At 46.9% G+C, this 24,589-nt stretch overlaps 2 protein-coding genes across 6 annotated transcripts in view; one reads left to right on the plus strand and one right to left on the minus strand.

The window, feature by feature from the left end:
- Positions 1 to 24,589, plus strand: part of LOC138748214 (BTB/POZ domain-containing protein KCTD5-like) — a 139,924-nt gene that overhangs the window by 19,094 nt on the left and 96,241 nt on the right. The window contains exon 6 of one of the 4 annotated variants that reach the window (XM_069908018.1): positions 1,470 to 3,028. The exons of the other annotated variants lie outside the window; for them this stretch is intronic. Coding sequence (XP_069764119.1) covers positions 1,470 to 1,583 — 114 coding nt within the window. The 3' untranslated portion in view covers positions 1,584 to 3,028. Of the gene's footprint in view, positions 1 to 1,469; positions 3,029 to 24,589 lie in introns of those variants that run through there. 4 annotated transcript variants of the gene reach the window in all.
- The window catches only part of LOC138748211 (transmembrane protease serine 6), a 38,448-nt gene continuing 24,573 nt past the window's right edge, over positions 10,715 to 24,589 (minus strand). For both annotated transcript variants that reach the window (XM_069908008.1, XM_069908007.1), the window contains exons 13-18: positions 24,314 to 24,430; positions 23,854 to 23,970; positions 21,708 to 21,873; positions 20,364 to 20,635; positions 17,729 to 17,865; positions 10,715 to 14,289 (exon numbers count right to left, since the gene is read on the minus strand). In XM_069908008.1, coding sequence (XP_069764109.1) covers positions 14,131 to 14,289; positions 17,729 to 17,865; positions 20,364 to 20,635; positions 21,708 to 21,873; positions 23,854 to 23,970; positions 24,314 to 24,430 — 968 coding nt within the window. In that variant the 3' untranslated portion in view covers positions 10,715 to 14,130. The remainder of the gene's footprint in view (positions 14,290 to 17,728; positions 17,866 to 20,363; positions 20,636 to 21,707; positions 21,874 to 23,853; positions 23,971 to 24,313; positions 24,431 to 24,589) is intronic.

A 24,589-nucleotide genomic window follows, 5' to 3' on the forward strand; every position in this document is an offset into this window, starting at 1 on the left:
GACCTAATGCTGTGCTGCACAGACATCTTTGGCTGAGAGACGTCCTCCTGTTGAACCTCATCCTCTTCCCCCACTGTTTCATTGCAAAAATAAATCCAACTCTCCACACTTTATAGTGGGGGTGGGGGGGGGAAGCGATTGTAAAGTCATATTCTCTGTCTTTAAATCGCTTCACGTCCGAAGGTGGATCAACTGGTCGAACTCGCTCCATCTTCCACCTTCCTGGAGTAGACTCGGAAATGGAGTGAAGTCACTACACTTCCTCCATAAAAGGAATGCCGCTGAATGCGGCTCCAAAGGGGAGGGGTGATGATGTCGTGAGGATACCATCCGCCTGTGACCCAGGGGCGCAAATTAAAAAAAACCCCATATGGTTAATAGAGTCTATTATGTTGCACAGGAGATCTGCCCAAGTCCTAAGACCGCTTGCACAGATCTCCACTAGCGCTCTTACCTGTTCTTTGGTTGCCATTTTCGAATATAGGCCACTTTTCCCTTTTCGGTGCGTATGTTTGACGTCACTGTGGCGAACGGCGCTACTGCTCCACTTGGCCCACCTCCTTCAGCTCTGGAAGCTGGCTCCCGGCTCAGCTCTGCATAAAGGCTCTGCAGGATCTGTATTATAGGTTGTCACCATAAAAGGTGAATTCGCCTTTTTTAAAACTTGAGCTGGCAAATAATGTGGGGTTTTAGCATATTGTAACCTTTGAATTTGTAGACTTTGTCCTCTGTTAAATCCTGATGCCATTACTCGGTAACCTTGAGGACACAATGGCATGTTCTTGTTTGCTGAACCAACTTTCACTCGGCACAGCCTGAATGCCCTCTCTTGACCCCTTTATCCCCTCCTCCTGGAATATGACCCCACTGCTCAAAAGAGCTAAACCTGTTCTTGTCTCTCAATCTGCTTCTCTCTCCTTTCCTTGTGACAAAGGTTGATCCAAAAACACTTCTGTGGGAGTAAAACACAAAAGTCTGCACGATACTGGAGAAGAATATATCAAGCCTGAAATACTGGCTATGTATCTTTATCTTGCTATAAAAAGTACATGGACCAGCTGAGTTTCTCCAGCGTTGTGGTTTTTTTTAAACCTCTGGGAGCACCTCTTCACACAGTGGTCAGCCACTGGAGGGACTCCGTGGGTTAAGCAGCAAGGGTATAAATGGTCTGTCAATTTTTCGGGTCTGGGCCCTTTTTTGCGACTTGAGTAAAAAAGGGGTTGATCACACTGGATAACATTTTTTTTCTAAAAGGTTTGGTTCCTGAAAACAAAACTGGGAATTATGATAGCTAACTTCAAGTTGAACACAAACGCAATTTCAGATTTGCCATTGCATGTAGGAAGTTGGAGAGTCATTCAATTAACCTTTTTTGAATTGAGCCTGTTTAATCGCATAATGACGCTGACACATTGCGTTAGTTCAACTGATCTAAAAATGTCTTACCGCTGATTTTTGTTTGTACTCAGCGTCTGATGCGTCGGTGTCCAACGATATCCGGCATTGATGGATTCTATTCTCCTTGTACTGCTTTTCCATGGTCGCAATGTCCCGGTGAAACCTTTCACCGTGTTTGTCACTGATGGCACCGAGATCAGCCGGGAACAAGTGCGAATGAAGAAAATGAATTTTCAACGGCACGTTGCGCTTGATGGTTTTGTACGGTTGAAGTCGACTTAAAGTATGACAGGAAATCACAAAAAATAGGTTGGATCTAAAATTAAAAAAAATAAGGTACGTGATAGGAAAATTTTAAGGTAATATTCCTAGTTAGCAGCTAAAAATCCATAAAACAACCCAGAAGAGTCAAGGAAGTAAAATCTTCATTATCCCACGTCATTTGTATTGGAAGGGGAATGGAAGTTTGAGAAGAGGCAAGACAGAAGATGAGAGAGGTGTGGGAGATGGGTAGAAGGAGAATCATGGGGGGAGGAGTTAAAGAGAAAAGTGAAAGCAGCAGGTAAAAAGTAGATGGAAATCAGGGAACCAGATGGAAGCGGGGGTTACCTAAAATTAGAAAAATCTGTTAATGCTAAATTTAAGACAGACGGGGAGGGGGAGGGGGGGAAGGGGGAAAAGTGTTGTTCCTCAGGTTTACGCCTCGCTCTGACAATGGATGTACTGTTGGAATGGATTGGAGGAGTTTAAATGGTTGGCCACAGGATGATTGAACCCAGACTCTCAGACCAGAGGCATTCCGCCCCAGCTTATCTCACTGATGTGGAAGAGGCCACACTAAATACAGTCGATCAGGTTGGACAGTGAGCTGGTAAATCGCTGCCTCACCTGGGAGGTCTGTTGGTGGCCTTGGATGAAGGTGAGGGGGGAGATGCAGGGACACATTCACCAGTAGTAAGGATTGGTAAGCAGGGGTAAGGATGCGGAGCCTGATCGAATGACTTTTGTCCAGAGGTATGTGGCCTGTGGCCCGCTATATATCTCAGCACTTCTAGATCCTTGTAATTTGAATGGGGAACAGTGAAAGTTGAAATAATGCATTGAGAGTGGATGCTGAATTCCAAGGATGAGAGTGTTGAAGAGATGGGCTGCAGACTGGGAGATTTCTTTCTTGAGCAATAGCGGGGATCTCCCAGTGGCCATTCATTCCAATTCCCTATCCCATTCCCTCATTGATGTGTTTGTCCATGGTCTCCCGCATTGCCACACTGAGACTACCTGCAAATTGGAGGAGCAACACCTTGACTTCATCTGGGCACCCACGTCGACTTCTCTGGTGTCGGTTTAAACCTCCTCCTTCCTTTTCCCCACAGCTCCGTCTCTCTCTTCCCTTTTCCCTCTGTCTTTCAGATTTACTGTTAGAGTACAGCCATGACATCCCATACAACCCTGAGATTCTTTTTCCTGCGGGCGAGGCAGAATGACCACTTATTGGTAGAGCAATAAAATTGTACTCAGCGTTTACATGTAAACATAGAAAAAAAACTTTAAACAGAGAATGAATGTAAACAAACTGCAATACAGAGAGAATTAAAAAAATCAATAAAGTGCACAAGTAAGAATCCTTAAATGAGTCTCTGATTGAGTTTGTTGTTGAGTCTAATGGTGGAATTCTCCTTCTACCCATCTCTCGCACCTCTCTTATCTTCTGTCTTGCCTCCTCTCAACCTGGTGGTGTGAGTCTTGTGGCACCTATACCTCTTTACTGATGGCAACAGTGAGAACAGAGCGTGTGCTGGGTAGTGTGGATCATTGATGATTGCTGCTGCTCTCCAACAGCAGTTTTCCCTGCAGATATTCTCGATGATGGGGAGGGTTTTGTCTGTGATGTCCTGGGCTGAGTCCACTACCTTTTGGAGGGCTTTCCACTCAGAAATATTGGTGTACCCATACCAGACCCTGATGCAGCTGGTCATCACACTTTGCACCACACATCTGTAGAAATTTGCCAGGGTTTCTTGTGCCCTACCAAACTCCTGAGGCAGTAGAGGTGCTGATGTGCTTTCTTCACGATGCCATTAGTGCGTTGGGTCCAGGAAAGATCCTCCGTGATAGTGACTCCCAAGAACTTAAATTTGCTCACCCTCTCCACCTCTGATCCCCCAGTGATCACTGGATTGTAAACCTCTGGCTTTCCCTTCCTGAAGTCAACCATCAGTTCCTTAATTTTTGGTGACATTGATTGCAAAATGGTTGGTGCACCATTTACCCAAGTTTTCAATCTCCCTCCTGTATGCTCATCACCTTTCTCTATACAACCCACTTACCGTGGTGTCGTTGGCAAATTTGAAGATGGCGTTGTTCTTTCCACTTATCGAATTAACACCTTTGTTTTGGTCTGAACTCTTTCCCCGGCCAGTCTTCAGTCTTTATTCTGACACCTCCCTGTTCTTTGCTTTTTCCTTGAAGAAGGGCTCAGGGCCAAAAACGGCAGTAATATATCTTAACCTCCTATGGACGCTGTGAGACCGGCTGAGTTCCTCCAGCATTTCAGAGTGTTTTTACTACAATCACAGCGTCTGGAGACTCATGTTTCACGTAGGAGTTTTCATCACGACACCAGCAGTACTCTACAGATCCTTCAGGTGTCAGCAGCGCACATTCTAACTTTCACCAAGTTAGTTGTTAGCCACGTGTTTCACATTTGGCTGTTGATTCAGAATCAAAATGAATAAAGCTTCTGGTATCAGATGACAAGTCTGCTTGACCTTTTTTGCTCAACAGGCGGCTGTAAAACGTGTCCTGAAACACACAGGAGACAGCCAACATTGAAACCTGAGGCTAAACCCATAATCTGCGGGTGGAACGGCATCAGTGGGAGTAAAGAAACCGTTGATATTTTGGGCTGGAGCCCACAGGAATCAGTCTTGATGAAGGACCCTTGTCCCTGTCCAAGATGACAGCATTCTTTTTCCTCCACTCATGCTGCTTGGACTGCTGAGTTCTTCCATTGGATTGTGTTTGGATAAAGCTGATCATTCCCTTCCTCTTGGACCTCAGTGTGCCTGGTGTGTTTTCTTCCATACACCAGTGCACTTTATTAGTTGGGAAGTGTCAAATTTTGAGACTAGGAGACTATTTTTTTTAAAAGGGGAGAAAATTGAAAATAGCCAGATGCAAATGACTTGCGGGTCCTCGTGCAGGATAGCCTGAAGGTAAGCTTGCAGGTTGAGCCAGTGATGAAGAAGGCAAATGCAATAGTGGGATTCAGTTTGAGAAAAATAGAATATAAGAGCAGGGATGTGATGTTGAAGCTTTATAAGGCACTGGTGAGACCTCACTTGGAGCATTGTGAGCAGTTTTGAGCTCTACATTTAAGATAGGATGTGCTGACGTTGGAGATGATACAAAGGAAATTCACCAGGATGATTCCAGGAATGAAAGAGTTGTCTTACAAGGAGCATTTGACAGCTCTTGACCTGCATCCATTGGAATTTAGGAGAATGAGGGGATATCTCCAATGTTGAAAGGCATGTGAAAGGCTCTATCCCATGGTGGGGAAGTCTAGGACAAGAGGATAGAACTCTAGAATTAAAGGGTGTTTGCTTAGGACAGAGATGCGTAGCAATTTCTTCAGCCAGAGGGTGGTGAATCTGTTGAATTTGCTGCCATTGGTCAGGTCATTGGATATACTTAAGGCTGAGATTGATAGATTCTTGATCATCCAGGGGAGAAGGCCTGACAATGTAGCTGAATGGGAATTTGAATGGCGGGGCAGACTTGATGGGTTGAATAACCTATTTCTGCTCCTGTGTCTTACGGATATCCAAATACTTTCTTGCTGTGTCCTATAGAGCTATTGACATAAATGCCAATATTCCAACAATCTTGTTGATGTTGTTTCAGATTTTGGTGATTATACATGCGATTGTCCAAATCTCCAATGTTCCTTCTTCCTTGCCTTTGGAGAATTTTGGTCTAAGTATATGATGTCATGCTTTTTTGCCTGGGATAACTCTTTCCCTGTCTCATTCTCTCAGCTGCAATGTTCACCCTGCTTCAACCAGGGCTACCAGAATGTTGCCTGGTTGCGAGCTACAGGGAAAGGTTGGAGAAACTTGGGTTGCTCTCTCTAAAGCGTCGAAGGCTGAGGGGAGACCTGACCCAAGAGGCATAGATAGGATAGCCACTCAGAATCATTTCCCCAGGGTAGAAGGGTCCCATTCTGGAGGACATGTATTTTAGGTGTTGGGAGGAGGGATAAATTTGTGGAACAGGCCGCCAGGAGTAGTGGTGATGGCAGATAAAACTTAAAAGGCTTCTGGACAGACATGAAGTGAAATATGAAACTCAGTATGTCCCGCATCATTCTTAGGAGGTAAACATAGAAAACTATTGTTTCAGGCCTGAGCCCTTCTTTAAGGTATGAGTAAAAATTAGGCAGGTGCCTGAATTAAAAGGCAGGGCAAGGGGAGGAGCACAGAACTAACAAAAAAAAATATCTCCACAGCTCTATAGAAGGTCGTGAGTCTGTGGAACTCATTGCCACAGGTGGCAGTGGAAGCGAGGTCGTTGGGTGTACTTAAGTCAGAGATTGGCAAGTATTTGATTAGTCAGGACATCTCGGGTTATGGTGAGAAAGCTGGGGAGTGGAGCTGAGTGGGGGGGACGGGACGGATCAGCTCAGGAATAGACTCGATTGGCCAATGGGCCTACTTCTGCTCCTATATCTTGTGAAAAGGTGTAATTGAATATGGGTGGGACACAAAAGTTGATAAGGGAAGGGGGGGGTGGTGTTTGGGGCACTGGAAGCAGAGGCTGTCTAGGTACCCTCTCTTCTTTCTTTGGCTTGGCTTCGCGGACGAAGATTTATGGAGGGGGTAAAAAGTCCACGTCAGCTGCAGGCTCGTTTGTGGCTGACAAATCCGATGCGGGACAGGCAGACACGATTGCAGCGGTTGCAAGGGAAAATTGGTTGGTTGGGGTTGGGTGTTGGGTTTTTCCTCCTTTGCCTTTTGTCAGTGAGGTGGGCTCTGCGGTCTTCTTCAAAGGAGGTTGCTGCCCGCCGAACTGTGAGGCGCCAAGATGCACGGTTTGAGGCGTTATCAGCCCACTGGCGGTGGTCAATGTGGCAGGCACCAAGAGATTTCTTTAGGCAATCCTTGTATCTTTTCTTTGGTGCACCTCTGTCACGGTGGCCAGTGGAGAGCTCGCCATATAACACGATCTTGGGAAGGCGATGGTCCTCCATTCTGGAGACGTGACCCATCCAGCGCAGCTAGATCTTCAGCAGCGTGGACTCGATGCTGTCGACCTCTGCCATCTCGAGTACTTCGACGTTAGGGATGTAAGCGCTCCAATGGATGTTGAGGATGGAGCGGAGACAACGCTGGTGGAAGCGTTCTAGGAGCCGTAGGTGGTGCCGGTAGAGGACCCATGATTCGGAGCCGAACAGGAGTGTGGGTATGACAACGGCTCTGTATACGCTTATCTTTGTGAGGTTTTTCAGTTGGTTGTTTTTCCAGACTCTTTTGTGTAGTCTTCCAAAGGCGCTATTTGCCTTGGCGAGTCTGTTGTCTATCTCATTGTCGATCCTTGCATCTGACGAAATGGTGCAGCCGAGATAGGTAAACTGGTTGACCGTTTTGAGTTTTGTGTGCCCGATGGAGATGTGGGGGGGCTGGTAATCATGGTGGGGAGCTGGCTGATGGAGGACCTCAGTTTTCTTCAGGCTGACTTCCAGGCCAAACATTTTGGCAGTTTCCGCAAAGCAGGACGTCAAGCGCTGAAGAGCTGGCTCTGAATGGGCAACTAAAGCGGCATCGTCTGCAAAGACTCTACATCACCTTTGTTGACCTCACCAAAGCCTTCGACACCGTGAGCAGGAAAGGGCTTTGGCAACTAAAGCGGCATCGTCTGCAAAGGACTCTACATCACCTTTGTTGACCTCACCAAAGCCTTCGACGCCGTGAGCAGGAAAGGGCTTTGGCAAATACTAGAGCGCATCGGATGTCCCCCAAAGTTCCTCAACATGATTATCCAACTGCACGAAAACCAACAAGGTCGGGTCAGATACAGCAATGAGCTCTCTGAACCCTTCTCCATTAACAATGGCGTGAAGCAAGGCTGTGTTCTCGCACCAACCCTCTTTTCAATCTTCTTCAGCATGATGCTGAACCAAGCCATGAAGGACCCCAACAATGAAGACGCTGTTTACATCCGGTACCGCACGGATGGCAGTCTCTTCAATCTGAGGCGCCTGCAAGCTCACACCAAGACACAAGAGGTACCCTCTAACTGAATGGTATTAACATATTGTTTATGTTAACTCTATTTCCCCCCCCCCCCCCCATCTTTCCCTCTGTCTCCTAACCTCCAGCATGTTTCTTTACCTCCTCTGGATGCTGCGCGACCTGCCGAGTTCCTCCATTGTTGCTTTTTTCCTCTCTCGTCAGACAAGATTATGAAGGGAATGCGGGCAATCTTTCAGGTGCAAGCAACAGTTTTAGTTTGTACATCATGCTTGGTGCATGGGCCGAGGGCCTGTTTCTGAGCTGTACTGATCCAACTCTAATGCTTGTGTGTGTATTTTGTGGAGCTAACTTGTTTGTGGCCCTTTTAAATAAAAGATCCAGTTGATACTGAAGAGGGCAGCTTCTCAGGGTTTAATTAATCATTAATAGTGATCAGCCAGACTTCACTGACCTTGCCTACTGTCACTTTGGGACCAGTATGGAGTCTCTGATTGTCGTAGCATAGTTTAGCTTGGATCTGACGTGGCCTCATCTAATGGGATGTACCTTCAGTGCACCAATTCCTGCCTCCCTTACCCATCCTCATTTTCTCTACATACCTTCACTGTGTCACTGATTCATTCAAGGAATATATTTATGACAAGGTTGGCTAGATTTTTACAGAGTAGGGGAATTAAGGGATACGGGGAATTAAGGAATATGGGGAAAAGGCAGGCAGGTGGAGATGAGCCTATCATCAGATCAGCCATGGTATTGAATGAGGCTCGATGGGCCGGATGGCCCACTCTTCCTATTTCTTATGTTCTTATGTTCTCTCAAAAAGAAAGTGAATGTCTTCTAACAAAATGAATGCAGTGCGGATAGTTGTTAGCATATGCTTATTTTCTTCTGGAATTCCTTGGGATTCCATGCAAACTGGAGAGCACTCATTTCACTTGGTATTGAAATGCAGTTCCACAGCTGCAGACATCTGGAATGATGGTCGGGGTGGAGTAACTGAGGGCATGCTGCATCGTTGAAGCTGTCTCCTTTCAGATCCGACACAAGTCACCGGTGGCAGTATCTTGGAGACTGTGGGAGTTTGTCCGGGCCAATAGGTCAATAATAAAATAAATGGTCTGGCTGTACATGCATTGTTCAGTATGGGGCAGGTGTGGGTGCGCTTTCTCTTGCCGTTCAGCTCACAGAGATGTTGGTGTGGGAATGCTGCCGACTGGCATGTAGCAGGCTGCAGGAGGGCATGCCGAGGGCCACGTTGAGCCTTGGCTCAGCCAACACCAGAGCACTGCGAGGATGGACTGCAGGCCAGAGTCCTTCTGTTACCGGGCATTGAGAGGCTGAGTTCGAGGGGAAGCCCCTCAAACAACAGAGGAAGTGGGGAGTAACAACAAGTTGCCACCATGGTGGCAATGCTGCGGAATAGAAGATGAATGTAACAGTGTACAGTGATGGAAATTGTGGATCTGAAACTAAAGGTGCAAAGAGAGCTTCAGCGATTTTCTTTTTTGTCAAAAATTAATCCTATTTCTGGTTTATTTAAATGAGTGTGTGGGAGCTTACTCTGTGCACATTGGTCTCTATAGCCTCCTTTACACAGCAGTTAAAAGACAGGAATTAACTGCCTTACCTATCTGTATAAATGCAAGAAAGGTGGGATGGGGGTTCATTTTCATCCCATGTCTGATACTACCAAGGTAGGTAGTATCAGAGCTGATGCATTTCGCAACAGCTTTTGTCTAAAAGGGTTCACACAGAACGCTGCAATGCTACAGGTCCTGCCTCCTTTTGCTCTGGGATGCCAGCTTGCTTATGTAAAAGGTCGCACTGACCCAGCATTTCTTGGTTCAGTGTGAATGACCCGAGCTGCCTTGAAAGGCGTGTCGTTCACATGCCAATTAAATGGGTTTTCTGTGTTAAAAGGCCTCATGTTTCCTATATTACACTGGTGGAACCTTCCAATGTACTTCATTGCTGGGAAGCCACCTTGAGGTCGGGTGAGACTGCTTTTTGCCTACCCCAAAAAGTTGGCCAAGTTTGTGTTGGTTGGCAGGGCTCACCGTTGGAGTATCAGGGTTGGTTTACATGACGCGCATGTGTCCTGGGCATTAATACATCAGCCTTCGCTGTGCTAGTCTTATTTACATAACCTGCCCCCAAACTTGGAACAACTTCAGCAAATGTTTAACCCGAGTGGTCGATGCTTGAGAGTCGAGGACACAGCCATCGGTTTCAGAGGTAAACAAAAATAAAACCCTGCAGAGGCTGGGGGCTTAGTGCAATACGCAGAAGTGCTGGAAAAACTCAGCAGGTCACGCGGCATTCACAGGAAGCAAAAGGCAGTCAACATTTTGGCTAAGCACTTGGCGCCCGAATCGTCGACTGCCTTTTTGCTTCCACTGTATGTTGTGTGACGTGCCAGAGTTTGACCAGAACGTTTGGTATTGAAGTCATTTTAAGACAATAGTGGCCGCAGGGAATTTTGGTTTGGCAGAGTAGTGAAGAACTTGTGTGAATTCTAACTGGTGTTTTGTGGCTGGGCCCCTTGCGATGGGAAGGTTAAGAGATGTCTGGAATGTATCATGTTACTTCATTTTATGATATTTGGTGTTTTGGCCTGTCCTTCATGCATGTTGTTACTGTGAAGAATATTTCCTATGTTGAGGACCCAACCCCCCAATGGCATCATGAAGAAAGCACGTAAGCGCCTCTACTTCCTCAGCAGGTTTGGTATGATGTCAGAAACTCTGGGATATTTCTACAGAGGTGTGTTGGAAAGTGTGCTGACCGGCTGCATCACAGCCTGGTGTGGGAACACCAATACCCCTGAGTGGAAAGCCCTCCAAAAGGTAGTGGACACAGCCCAGGACGTCACAGGCAAAACATTCCCCACCATCGAGAACAACAGGAAACACAGCAGCAATCATCGAGGATCCACACCACCCAGCACGTGCTCTGTTCTTGCTGTTTCCATCAGGAAAGAGGTGGCGGTGCAGGTTCAGGAACAGCTGCTCCCCCTCCACCATCAGACTCCTCAACAACAAACTCAATCGGGCTCATTTAAGGACTCTCACTTTTGCACTTTATTAATTGTTTTTCTCTATATCGCACAGTCAGTTCATTTACATTTCTTTTTGTTTACATGTGTATGTCATGTACAGCTTTTGCACATCAATAAGTGGTCATTCTGCCTCACCCACGGGAAAAAGAAGGGTTGTATGTGATGTCATGTACTGCATGTACTCTGACAATAAATCTAAAATTTGAATCTCAGCAAGCAACTAACACGTTACAATACACAAATATGCTGGAATAATTCAGCAGGTCATCTCCTCCCCGATCCCCCCCCACTTTTTTAGTCAGGCGTTTTCCCTTATCCCCGACGAAGGGCTCAGACCTGCTACATTAACTTTTACTTAGTGTGGATGCCGCATGACCTGCTGAGTTTCTCCAGCACCTGTGTGTCTTGCACTCGGCCCCAGCGTCTGCAGACTTTCTTTTTTTTTTGCATTTAACTAGTTGACTGACTTCTATCAGAAACCTGAGATAAACCAGGCTTTGGGCATGTCATTGATCTCACAGGAGTTAGGAAACATCAAGCGCAACAAAATCAGATTTATAATTTTTCTTGGAAGCACAGAGAGCCAAAGAAAATGCCACTTTATCTCACTGCACCAAAGTCACCCTCTCCTGAAATATCAATAGATCCTTCCTCCACCACTCGTAGGATGTTAACTCTAAGAAACTTCCCCGTTCAAGCCCTGCTTAAAAAAAATTAAGTTCTTTTAAAGCACTGAAGGTCTAATCGTGGGATAATAGTAGATCTCTCAAGGTTGCCATGCAGGTTGATAGGGCAGTTAAGAAAGCTTATGAGATGCTGGCCTTCATTAGTTGGTGAGTTCAAGAATTGTGAGGTGATCAGACCACACTTGGAATACTGCATTCAGTTCTGGTCAAGAAGGATGTGGAAGTTTTCGAGAGGGTGCAGAGGAGATTTACCAGGATGTTATCTGGATTGAAGAACATGTCTTATGAGGCAAGGTTAGTAGAACTTGGGTTTTACTCTTTGAGAGGATGAGAGGTGACTTAATGGAGGTCTACAAGATTATGAGAGGCATAGATTGCGTGGCCAGTATCTTTCTCCTGGGGCAAGAGGAGAAAACACCAGAGGATGTCTATGCAAGGTGAGGGGGGGTGGGGGAACATTAGAGAGTGGTGGGTGCCTGGAATGCATTGCCAGGGGTGGTTGTGGAGGCTTGTATAATAGGGACATTTAAAGGACTCAGAAGGGCACATGGATACAAGAAAAACAGAGGGGCCTGGGTGCGAGGTAGGGAAAAATCAGATTGTCAGGTAGGTTTCTATTGGTCGGCACAACATTGTGGGCTGAAGGGCCTGTACTGCGCTGTAATGTTTGATGTTCCAGATCACATCTCTCATAATAGTTTGAAATGATCTTGAATTTTATTTTAAATATGAGCAAAGAGACTTGAGAAGTTGGGTTTGTTCTCCCTCGATAAGGGCCAGGGGCAATTCAACAAGCTGTATAGATTGCCCAATGACATGGTGTGACAAGAAGGGACAAATGTTTCAAGCAGTGGTCTCTACTCACTGTGATGTTAAAGGCAGATTCAATCGGAACTTTTCAAGAGAATTAGATAAAAGGAAGGGATGAATGGGGTGGGGGGGGTGGGGTGGGAAAATGTGTGGTTTGGAGATGGGCAGTGAGATATGTTTTCCGAAGAGTCACTGTGGGCACAGGGACCAGGATGGTCTCTGTTTTGCTGTGACAATCTGAAAAGTGAAGTGTCTTGGAAGCAGTGGTAAAAACACAGGAATGCTGGAGGAACTCAGCAGGATTCACAGTGTCCATAGGAGATATATAACCAACGTTTCGGGGCTGAGGCCTTCTTCAAGGTATGAGCAAAAAGCAGGAAAGTGTCTGAATAAAATTATGGGGGGAGGAGCACAGTCCAAGAGGCAAAATGGATAGGAGGACAGGAGAAAAAGGTGAGGTGGGGAGGCTCTGGGAATTTAGAACTGGAGGAAAGGAGAGAGGGGGAAAGAGAAATAGGGGAGTGTGGTGAATCTGCTGAGCATAAAAGCCATGATTATTATTTGACTACATCGTCTTTGTCTACTTCATTAACGGCTCTTCAATTTCATGGTACAATAATGAAAGACAATGGGTGAAAACCAAGAGGAGTGTCTTTCACTCGAGATAATACATGGCCAATGTCAGTAAAGTAAGGCTAGGCAAGAGGGAGACTGACTGCTCAGCAGAGATTCACCACAGGGAGGGCCTGGGATTTAATGGAAACCGGAGAAGTCGATACTAATGCCATCTGGTTGGAGGGTGCCTTGACGGGTGTGGTTTCTCCAAGTTGCGGATAGTCTCAGCCCGGAAGTGCAAGGAGACCATTGACGGACATGCGAATGGGTTGGGGAATTGAAATGGGTGCATGAATTCATGTCAGGGTCAGTTCTTCATGCCGTTCGAAGCTACAGTCAAACACCCTGCATCTCCGTAGGGGTACTGTGCCTTTCTAAAGTCCTGTTTATGGCCTCAGAGTATCCCAAGGCACTTTACAGGTGAGAAGGTCATTCTTGAATGTGGGAGGAAACCGGAACAGCCGGAGGAGACCCACGCGGTCACAGGGAGAACATACAAACTCCTCGCAGACAATGTAAAATTTGAGCCTGGGTTGCTGGCGCTGTAACAGCATTGCGCAAACCGTTATTATAACTACTGCCCTTAAATATGAGATGAAGCAATTCAGCAAAAAAAAATGTTTTGGATTGTTTTTTACCCTGCGTTCAGAAGGTTAAGGCCCAATCTAACTGAAGTGTTTCCCATAGAGAGGAGTTCAGGCTTGAAATGGAAGTTTACCTTCCCAGGGGGAAGGGCCTTGGAGCTCTAAACGCATTGGAAGTGGGGGACCAGCTCGAAAGTTCCAAGATTGGTTGCAGTTGATCTTTGGTATGGGAGAGGTTTTAGGGTGAGAGAGTCAAGGTGGGGAGGTGGAATTATGATGTAGGTCAGCCGTGGTTAGGATTGCATCCATGACCTTCCATTCTTCTCCCTCCTCCACTCTGTCTGTGGGCACATTGTATCCATGGAACTGTGGGGTCCAGAAATTATTGATTGAGTTCTTCATTGTCTGTTCTTGGCCATCTGCTGAACACTTCCACCTTTATCTTGAGCCGCACAAACTTCCCAAAGATACAGATACAAATTGCTAACAACCGTCCCAACTTGGTGCCTCGTCCGAGCAGGCAGATCACAGAGGTAGGATCATTGGTTTTATAGCTTATTCACAAAAGTAGCGTTGACCATCCCATGATGACATCATCATAAGGTGCTGAGTGTGGGTCTTCCCCTGCTGACGTCTTCAAAAGATGTGGTGCTCAGAACAGCCGTCTGTGACATCCTCACTGATGGTCAGCCTCCCAGATTGGGAGCACGAAGGATTCTCTCTGGTTACCAGGCAATGCTGCGGATCCAGTCAACGAGTCTGGTCACTCGTGTGTAAACGCCGTAATATTCCGGCTGGGCACATCCAGTTCCAAAGCTCACGATCCCAGCCAGGAACCACCTGCCACTGGACTCCTTGCACACCAGTGGCCCTCCTGAGTCTCCCTGCAGATGGGGAACAGACATACGGATTACCATGTGGTCATCATTTAGAAATGATTTTTCTAATTGAGTGAGGTGAGATTGGGGTGGTGGGAATGGGTAGCCTGTTGTTCTGATGTTAAATGTCCTATTTTGCTGTGTATTCACACATCAAGTCCCCAATTTCCTTCCTGCTTCATCACAATACATGGGGCCAGGACTGGCTGGCAGTCTCACTGATACTAGTGTCTTCCTGGCTGGCAGACAGTGGAACTGAAATTTCCACCTGCTCCAGGCCTAATGATCCTGCCTGTTCAAATCCCCAGAGTGTACACACTCCTCCCATGCAGTACTGACAGCACATGTACACACCCCAGCATGTACTGAGAGCATAAACACACACACACACCCAACTCCCAACACGGTGAGAGCATGCACACTCCCAATGTAGTACAGAAAGCACACATGCACACTCCAAGCACGGTATAGAGAGCACACATTCTTTTGTCAAGTCAAGTTTATTATCATCTGATTGCACAAGTACAACCTGACCAAACATCACCCTCCTGTTGGTGCAAAACATGCAGACATACAACCAGATGTAACACACATACAGACAAACAAGACATGTATTCATACATACAAATAAATATTGTTTCATAAATATGATCGTCTCAGATGGTTAGTGTGACCTAAGTGTGTGCAAGACATTTCAGTGCAGAATTTCAGAGCAGCCTGGGCCAGTTTTCCCAATGATCCAGCCTGCAGAACCAGGCAGTGTTGCCAGTGACTGTTTATTGTCCAGAATTGGCATTTATGTCATGCACATTACACTGACAGCACTAGAAATGCAGCTCATTGAAAGCTCAGTTTGTGAGGCCGCAAAATTCACAATATCATGGTGGTGGTGCTTCCTTACCTGGTGAGAGGTACTGGGCATTACTCGTTCAGAAGGGAAGACCCTGGTTGCCCTCTTCTGCCTGAGCTGAGCCAATATGGACAGCACCGGCCCAAGCCGTGACCCTGGAGTGGAGCAATGATCCTGTCTGTCTGTCTCCTTGTCATCCAAGGAACCATGTCCCCAAAGCTTCTTACCAATTTTTGGAGATGCAGCAGAGAAATATCAAAGATATAGAAGCAGAAGTAGGTCATTCAACCTATTGAGTCCGTTCTGCCATTCCATCTTGAGCTGATCCATTCTTCCACTCAGCCCGACTTCCTGGTCTTCTCCCCATAACCTTTGATACCCTGACTATTCAGATACCTATCAATCTCTGCCTCAAATATGCCCAATGACATGGCCTCCACAGCCGCCCGTGGTAGCAAATCCCAGAGGTTCACCACTCTCTGGATAAGGAAATTCCTTCACGCATCTCTGTCTTAAATGGGCACCATTCAGTCCCAAAGTTGTGCCCTCTTGTTCTAGACTCCCCTGCCATGGGAAACAACTTTGCCACATCTACTCTGTCCAGGCCTTTCAACATCCAAAATGCTTTAAAAAAAATTTCTTTAATTTTTAAATGTAAATTTAGAAAGACAGCATGATAACAGGCCATTCTGGTCCATGAGCCCGTGCCGCCCAATTACACCCAATTAACCTAAAACCCCTGGTATGTTTCGAATGGTAGGAGGAAACCCACACAGACATGGGGAGATCATACAAACTCCTTACAGACAGCGCGGGATTCAAACCCTGGTCCCAATCGCTGGGACTGTAACAGCATGGCGCTAACTGCAATGCCAACTGTGCCATCCCTATGAGGGCCCCCTCATTCTTCTGAACTCCAAGGAGTACAGTCCAAGAGCTGAAAATTATTCCTTATATGCTAATCTCTTTATTCCAGGAATCATTCCTGTGAATCTTTTCTGAACCCTCTCCAATGTCAGCACATCCTTCCTTAAATAAGGAGCCCAAGACTGTACTCCATACTGCAAATGAGGGCTCACCGGTGCCCTATAAAGCCTCAAGATCATATCCATGGAACTGCTCTGCCAAAGACCATAAGAGATTGCAGACTGTTGTGAACACAGCTCAGGCCTTCTCACAAGCTGACCCTTCTCTCTGTTGACTCCACCAGATCAAAAGACTCATCCCATCCCAGTTACAATTACTTCTCCTCCTTCCATCAGGAATATCAGAAGTGAGCTTGTAAACATTTGTTGAGCACCTTGGCTCTGTCCGCCACATTAGTGTGGATCTCACAGTGGCCACCCATTTTAATTCCCCATTGTAATGATAGAGATCATGGTTGCAATGGAACTAGCAATGCCTTTCTGTTTGATTAGACTTGGCTGCCAGCAGGCGGCTGACACAGTATGCTGGATCTGTAATGGAGGCTTGCAGCCTCATGGCATGCCTCGTGCTGTTAACAACAACTTTAAAGTAAAGAACCTTTTCCTTCATCCATGTGTTGTCTAAGAACTCACACATACAAATACAAGATGAAACACCTGTCCCCTTGCTGACATGTCTGGCCATGGTCTCATGCACTGCCAAACTGAGACCACCTGCAAATTGGAGGAACAAAACCTCATTTTCTGATTGGACACCCTCTAACCAGATTGTCTTCTCTGGTTTCTGTTAAACACCCCCCTTCCTCCTTCTCCCATCTCTCTCTCTTCCCTTTTCCCTCTGTCTCCTTTCACAGAGCCAAAATCAATTCTCACCTTTCCTTTTATCATGTCCCATTTACACTGGTTGTTGGTTTGGACTCTTCCCTCAGCCAGTTTTCAGTCTTTATTCTGATGCTTTCCTGTACTTTGCTTCTACCTTGAAGAAGGGCTTAGGCCTGAGGCGTCAGTAATATATCTTTATCTCCTATGGACGCTGCAAGACCGGCTGAGATCCTCCAGCATTTCTGTGTGTTTTTACTACAGTCACAGCATCTGCAGTTTTTCATGTTTCACATCACTAAATTAAAGGACAGGTTTTTTTTCCCCTTGTTACCTTGAACAGGCCCCTCATTAATAAATCAATAGCACCTTGCACTGTGTATTCTGAGCTTTTTCTCTGTACCACTATATTTTTAAAGTATGAGTTAACTTTTCTGGATAGCACACAAAACAAAGCTTTTCACCTATCTTGGTGCACAACTCATTCAATCCATCAATCAATTCAACAACCAATCATCCCAACCAAGCCAATTAAAACAACTTTAAGCATGACGCAAGTGGCATCAGTTTCAGGGAAATGCATCGTCCATAGGAAGGGTTGACCAATCAAGAGGGTTGTACTGTCAGACAACAGAGGAGGCACAGGTGTAGTAGGGGGTGAGGATGCAACAATGGAAAGGCCATCCACAATGTAGAAAAGGGAGGGAAATAAGCTAGAAAATAAACTGCAGACGATGGAAACCTGAAATAAAAGCAGAAAGTGCTGCAGGAGGCATTCATCAGTGCTAGACAGGAATCCTCGTTCCATGGCGCTAGAAACTGAGATACTAGGCTGCAGAATGTGCAATACCTGGCAGGAATCCTTCTCTCCCTTGGCATATCCAGCGCAGATCATTCGGGGTGTGATGCTGTTGAAGTATGCCTCATTACACACGGACTGGTCAACCAGCTCCACATCCACTTTCTGCAGAACATCCGACGATGAACCTGGAAGTTAAGAAGTGGTTCTCTCAGCACAATTCACCCTGTAATCCCTGTGGGATATTCAGAGATGCACAGCCAACAGTGGGTAGTGACACATCACATTGGATATTAGGGTCCTCTTTCATCCTTCCTATCTCTTTCCTTCTTGCCATTCAGGTTGATAGGCTCATGGTGTGTAGGCCTTCATTAGTCAGAGGATTGAATTCAAGCCAATAAAACATAGGAGCCAAAATAGGCTCCATTCAGCCTATTGTGTCTACCCTGCCATTTAATCATGAGCTGATTCCTTTCTTCAGCTGTGATACTATCCCTGACCAGTAATGCTACTCTCTCCAGCCCCCCCCCCCCCACGCCTTTTACCTCCCATCCTATTCCTTTTCAAACACCTATACCCTGGTACTTGCATCAACTAATCTTGCCCTTCCTCCAGCCAAGTCTCTGTAACGGCCACAACATCATAGTTCCACAAACTGATCCACACTCTAAGTTCCTAATAATTCTAAACATTGAAATAGACACATGAGCTGATTCATTTTCCCACTCAGCCCCATTGACCGGCCTCCTCCCCAGAACCTTTGATGCCCTGGCTAATCAAGAACCTATCAGTTTCTGCCTTAAATACACCCAATGAACTGGCCTCCACAACCACCCATGGCAACAAATTCCTCAGATTTCTGCTCTCTGGCTAAAGAATTTCCTCTGCATCTCTCTTCTAAGCAGATGCCCTTCAATCCTGAAGCTGTGCTCTCTTGTCCTAGACTCTCACACCGTGGGAAACAACTTTTCCACCTGCACTCGTGAGGTAATGTGGCAGCTCTATAGAACTCTGGTTGGACCACACTTGGAATATTGTGTTCAGTCCTAATCCCTCAATACAGGGAGGATGTGGAAGCTTAGGAGAGGATACAGAGGAAATTTACCCAGATGTTGGAGAATGTATCTTACAATGCAAGGTTAACAGAGCCATTGCTTTTCTCTTTGGAGTGAAGTAGGAGTGCTGACCTATTAAGAGGTCGACAAAATTATGAGAGACGTACATAGAGTGGGCAGCCATCATCTTTTTCTCGGGGTGAGAGTAGCAAACACCAGAGGACATGTATATAAGGTGAAGGGAGGAAAGTTTAAGGGAGACATCAGGCGTACGTTGTAGGTACCTGAAATGTATTAACAAGGGTGGTGGGAGGCTGGTAGAATAGGGACATTTAAAAGACTCTTAGGCATATAGGCACAGAGGGTAACAGGTGTGACGTAGGGAGAGGTTAGAGTGTGGAGTAGATTTATATAGGTCGGCACAACATCTGTACTGTGCTGTACTGTTCTATGTTCCTTGTTCTTTTGGCCTTCATACAGCTGAAGCCACTGCAAGGACTTGGTTCTGCGCTGTGTGACACAAGACCATTCAACAGGAGGGGTGGGGGGGGGGAAGCCCATTGTTTTGCACCCATTGCCACCCCTGGCCTCCCTCCAGTTGAGATGCTGAGCCCAGGGCCAGCAAGGCAGCAACATCACCACAGCAGGTATTTCCCCATCTATCCTCCTCCACTGCACATCAACATCTGTAGTGGAGAGAATGGGTGGCACAGTTGGCACAGCACACTGCCTGTAAGAAGTTGGTACATTCTCCCCAATGTTTGCGTGGGTTTTCCCCAGGGGGGGGGAACAGTTTCCTCCCACTCTTCAAAAACTATGTGTTGCGGGTGTAGTTTAATGGGGTGTAAATTTGGCGGCACGGCCTCGTGGGCTGAAGTGGCCTGTTACCGTGCTGTATGTCTAAATTAAAAATTTTAATTTAACGAGTGACCTATTGTGGACACACATCTTCTCACTTGCCAGGAAGGCCCACAGTGACTGCAATGCCTGAGAAGACCAAAGTCTTCTTATGGTCCTGTGGATTGACCTCCGATCCATTTCTCTGCAGCAACTGTACCGCACTCCGGCCACCATCGCATCCACTTCTACAGGAGCTCTATCGAGAGCGTCCTGGCCGGCTGCATCACAGCATGATACGGCTGCTGCAGAGAAATGGATCAGAGGTCAATCCGCAGGACCAGAAGAGCGGCAGAGAAGATCACTGGAGTCTCCCTTCTCCCTCCCCCGCTCTTCCTATCGATGTGATCTCCCGGGATCATTGAACAGGGCATGCAAAATTGTTGAGGATCCCTTCCACCCTGCACCCAGCATCTTTCAGTTGCTCCCATTGGGAGAGAGATCCAGGAGGATCAGAGCCAGCACCGCCAGGCTGAGGAACAGCTTCTTCCCATGGGCAATGAGAATGCTGGGCGACCAAAGGAACTGCTCACACCGACCCTCCGAAAATCTCATATTCATGAAACAATATTTATTTATTTACAAGTATGAATACTTGTCCTGCATGTGTACTGTTTGTCTGTATGTGTGTTATAGCTGGTTGTGTGTCTGTGTGTTTTACACTGAGGACCAGATTATACTGGTGCAATCAGATGACAATAAACTTGACATGGCTTGATGTCAGCACCACTCACCATCTTCCTCAGTCAATCCCCACCCCGTGACCCAGCACGATTGCCCCGCTTCAAAAACGTGTGTCTGTGCCGGCAGGCAAACAGGGAAGGCGGTCAGCGTGATGGGCACAGGCTGGTCCAGCTCCAGCAGGGCAATGTCGTAATCGTAGGTGTCTTCATCGAAATAAGGGTGGGGGAGGATCCTGAGCACCTTGAAGCTCAGCTCGTTGCTTCCCACAGTGCTCAGCTTGAATTTGCCGAGGTAGATTGTCCAGAACTTGGGTGGCATGTGGCTGCAGGGAGAAGATGGAGAAGGACTCGGATTAGGATAGAATCTGAAACTCCATGGGCACTTCGTCCTGACCGGAATGCCAGGACCCCCAAGGAAAGGGGTACTATGCTGCCTAGTACAGGCCCTTCAGCCCACAATCTTGTGCTAATTCTGCCTGGCCACTCTCCAACCAGATGGCATGGACATCGACTTCTCCAGTTTCTGTTTGACTCCTCCATTCTCTCTCTCTCTCACTCTCTCGTCTTTTCCACCAACCCTCCATCTTCTTTCCTTTAGCTCCCCAACCCCAGCTAAACTCCTCTGACCTTCCTATTGGCTCACCGCCACACAGGTGATCCCAACACTCTCGCTCTCCTCCTGCTCCTGCCTCTGAGATCTGTCGCCCGTGCACTGACACTTAACCCCCCGCGTGCCGCATCGCTTACATCATCAGCGGCGACCGGCACCGCTCCCAATGAAGGTAAGTGCGCGACTGCAACACCCTCTCCATTCAGAGAGCAGCCCCCTCCCCTTATCACATTTTTTCTCTTCTGCCGTCCCACCTATGACCTCTTGCCTGTTGGCCTGTGCTCACCCACCCCCGGCCCCTTCTTCCCTCCTCCGCCCCCTCACCCCCAATTTTATTCAGGTGCACATACCTTGATGAAGGGCTGAGGCCTGAAACATTGGCTATATACCTTTGCTTCCTCTGGACCTTCTGAGTTTTTCCAGCACGCTTGTGTATTGCAATATCACCTCATTCTGTACACATTATACTCTATTTTTCTTATATCCATGTGACTGTCTCAGAATCTTTTAAATGACCCTGTTGTGCCAGCACCTCTGGCAATGTGTTCCATGCACCCAATATTCTGTGTAAAAATCCTATTGTTGATATCTCCCCGAAACTTGGTTCCACTCTCCTTAAACCGATGCCCTCTGGTATTTGGTAAAAGGTGCTGTCTGTCCACTCTATCTAAATCCCTCATAAATCTTATTAAGTCACCCACTCAGAAATCACCTCCTGTCCATCGGTGGGGAAGGAAGTGAAGGATTAGCATCTTTAAAAGTTTGGGATTGATGGTGGAATCTACCTGCTGGGGAAGCAGTGAGCCGCAGAGAGGACCCAGCGTTCATTGAGGAGAATACCTCCGCAGATGTGGTGGCCCTGGATCTGCAGGCTGACCTGCCAAGGCCACTCTCCCTCCATCGAGTCGGTCCCGCCGACGATCCTGCTCTTGGTGGTCTGAAGGCCGCAGTCTGAGGACGAGGAAAAACTGGGTGAATCGTCACTATCTAGGGCTCCTGGGTGGGAGACACTCTCCCGAGCTTACTGCTCTACATGCTGGATGATGTGGACTGGACATCCCACCACAGACACATTCTCCCCCCTTCCTCAGGAGGGCAGCACAGTTGACGTATCGGTTAGTGCAACACCTTTAAAGGTCCAGCGTTTGGGATCGGGGTTCGAATTCTGTGCTGCCTGAAAGGAGATTGTTCATTCTCCCCGTGTATGCGTGGGTTTTCCCTGTGGGCTCAGGTTTCCTCCCACCATTTGAAACATACAGGGGGTTATACGTTAATTGGGTGTAAAAGGTGGCATAGACTCATGGGCTGAAATGGCCTGTTACTGTACTGTCTGACTAAAAAAAGGATGTGATATCAGTCACTGACAGGTTCAATGGTAGTTTCTTCCCTGCACCTGTCAAACTTCTGAATGAACCTCACTGGAGATCCCTTGTTAAATGATCTTTTCTCTACTCACTTCGGCAATGCAGGATTTTACAGCTGAGTACAGACCCACTGTTGTATGCCTGTTAGATTGAACCTTTCTCACTGCCTTGACAAGAGACTCAAGCAGAAGAGAGGTTTTGAAGGTTGAAGCTGGAGGTTAGAAGAATGAGAGGAGAGGGAAGGAGATGCTGGCGGGAACATTGGAGCAGAAGTCGGCCATCTGGCCAATTGAGCCTGCTCTGCCACTCAATGTGATCGTGGCTGATCTGACGATAGGCTCATCTCCACCTACTGGGCTTTTCCCCATATCCCTTAATTCTCCGACTATGAAAAGATCTAACCAAACTTTTCTTAAATCTGAGGTCGCCTCCACTGCTTCAATGGGTAGTGAATTTCATAGATTCACCCCCACTCTGGGAAAAGCAGTTCCTCCTCATCTCTGTCTTAAATTTACTAATGTGGATTTCTAATCTACCCTACCAATGAGAACATCTTGCCTACCTCTATCTTATCTCTGTCTTTCATAATTTTATACATTTCTATAAGATCCCCTCTCATTCTCCTAAATTCCAGTGAATGCAGCCCCAGATGACTCAATCTCTCATAGGCTAACCTATTCATCTCTGGAATCCACCTGATGAACCTCTTCTGCACGGCCTTCCTCAAGTACATCTTTCCTCAAGTAAGGAGACCAAAACTGGGAGATGGGGGTGCATGAGAGCTGGATCCAGGACATAGACTCGAGGGCTTTGGACAGTTCCCGTGGTGACAGCTTCTGTTTTCTCTCAGAAGGCTGAGGATCTTTGACCTTTGGGTGGCTGCACCCACGCCACCAAGCAGATCCAAGGGCCGAGGTGTTTGGTGAAGGCTGAGGCTTTCAGAGGATCTGAGTGGGCAGAAATTGGATCTTTAAAACTGCTGAGAAGATCATTGGATCCTCCCTTTCCTCTACCTATGTCACTTGTTTGGAGCATTGCCTGACACTCTCCTTGTGTCTGCATGGGTTTCCTCTGGGTACTCTGTTTTTCTCCCACCCTTCAAAATGTATGGGGGTTGTAGGTCAAAATGTATGGGCTTGTGGGCCGAAAGGGCCTGTAACCATGCAGTTTGTTTAAATTAAAAAATTTAAATAGGGCTCAACAAATTATTGAGGTCCCTTTCCATCCAATATACAGTATCTTTCAACTTTCAGAAGGGAATGGACAGTTCGGGAGAGGAACAAATATCCAATACCATCTCCCCATCCAGATACCCCTCCTTGTCCCACAGTCACCCTTTCCCTGTTATCCCGCTCAACAACCCCTCTCCCATTCATCCTTGACCCTCACCTCCTCACCGACAACAGGCAATGAGCACTGGCCCAGCCATGATCTAAGGGTAGTGTCGGGAAAAGGAAGGTTGTTCAGAGCTGGGCCTCTTGCGCCAGTTACCAAGCGGCCATCCCACTTCCCTCCCTGAGACCATCATGTCCTCCCAGTGGAGATGACTCCAGGCTGCATATCTTACCACAGTTTCTCTCATCGCTGCCGTCTCGACAGTCATTCTCGTAGTCACACTGGGGGTTTGTTTTCTTCACGCACGACCCATCTCTGCACTTGTAGGTGAACAGGTTACAGGGCACGGCTGCACATGGACACCCAATAATACTGTTAGACAGCGTGCACGAGCATGCACACACACACATACACGTACTCACACACGCATGCACACATAAACATACATCCCTTACACACACTCAACACATGCGCACACCCAAACTTATTCTCATGCACGCACACAGCACACGCACACACACACACACACACACTCACACACACACACACACACACACACACACACACACACATCAAAATACATATTGTGTAAATTGTACACTGAGTTGAGCGATAGTTTGAAGCTGAAGAGAAAAGATTCCTTGGAGAAATAGCTACAACACTGAGGGTCCAGGAGAATGACTCTGACATACCTTCAACACAGTCGTCCTCATCTGTTCCATCTTCACAGTCTTTCACCTGGTCGCACACTTTGTGAAGAGAGAGACAGGAAGTGCTTGCACCAGTACACTGGTGCTGTGCAGGACAAACTAGAGAGAGAGGAGAGATGACATAGGATGGTTCACTGGAGAGACTGCATGCCTATGTGATGGTCGATTGTAAGTCGAGGTCTACGTGTATATAACCAATGTTTTGGTCCTGAGCCCTTAAAAGTATAAGTAAAAAGCAGGCAGGTGCCTGGATTAAAA

The sequence above is a fragment of the Narcine bancroftii genome, chromosome 13, assembly GCF_036971445.1.
Source record: "Narcine bancroftii isolate sNarBan1 chromosome 13, sNarBan1.hap1, whole genome shotgun sequence".
Classification (NCBI taxonomy): domain Eukaryota; kingdom Metazoa; phylum Chordata; class Chondrichthyes; order Torpediniformes; family Narcinidae; genus Narcine; species Narcine bancroftii.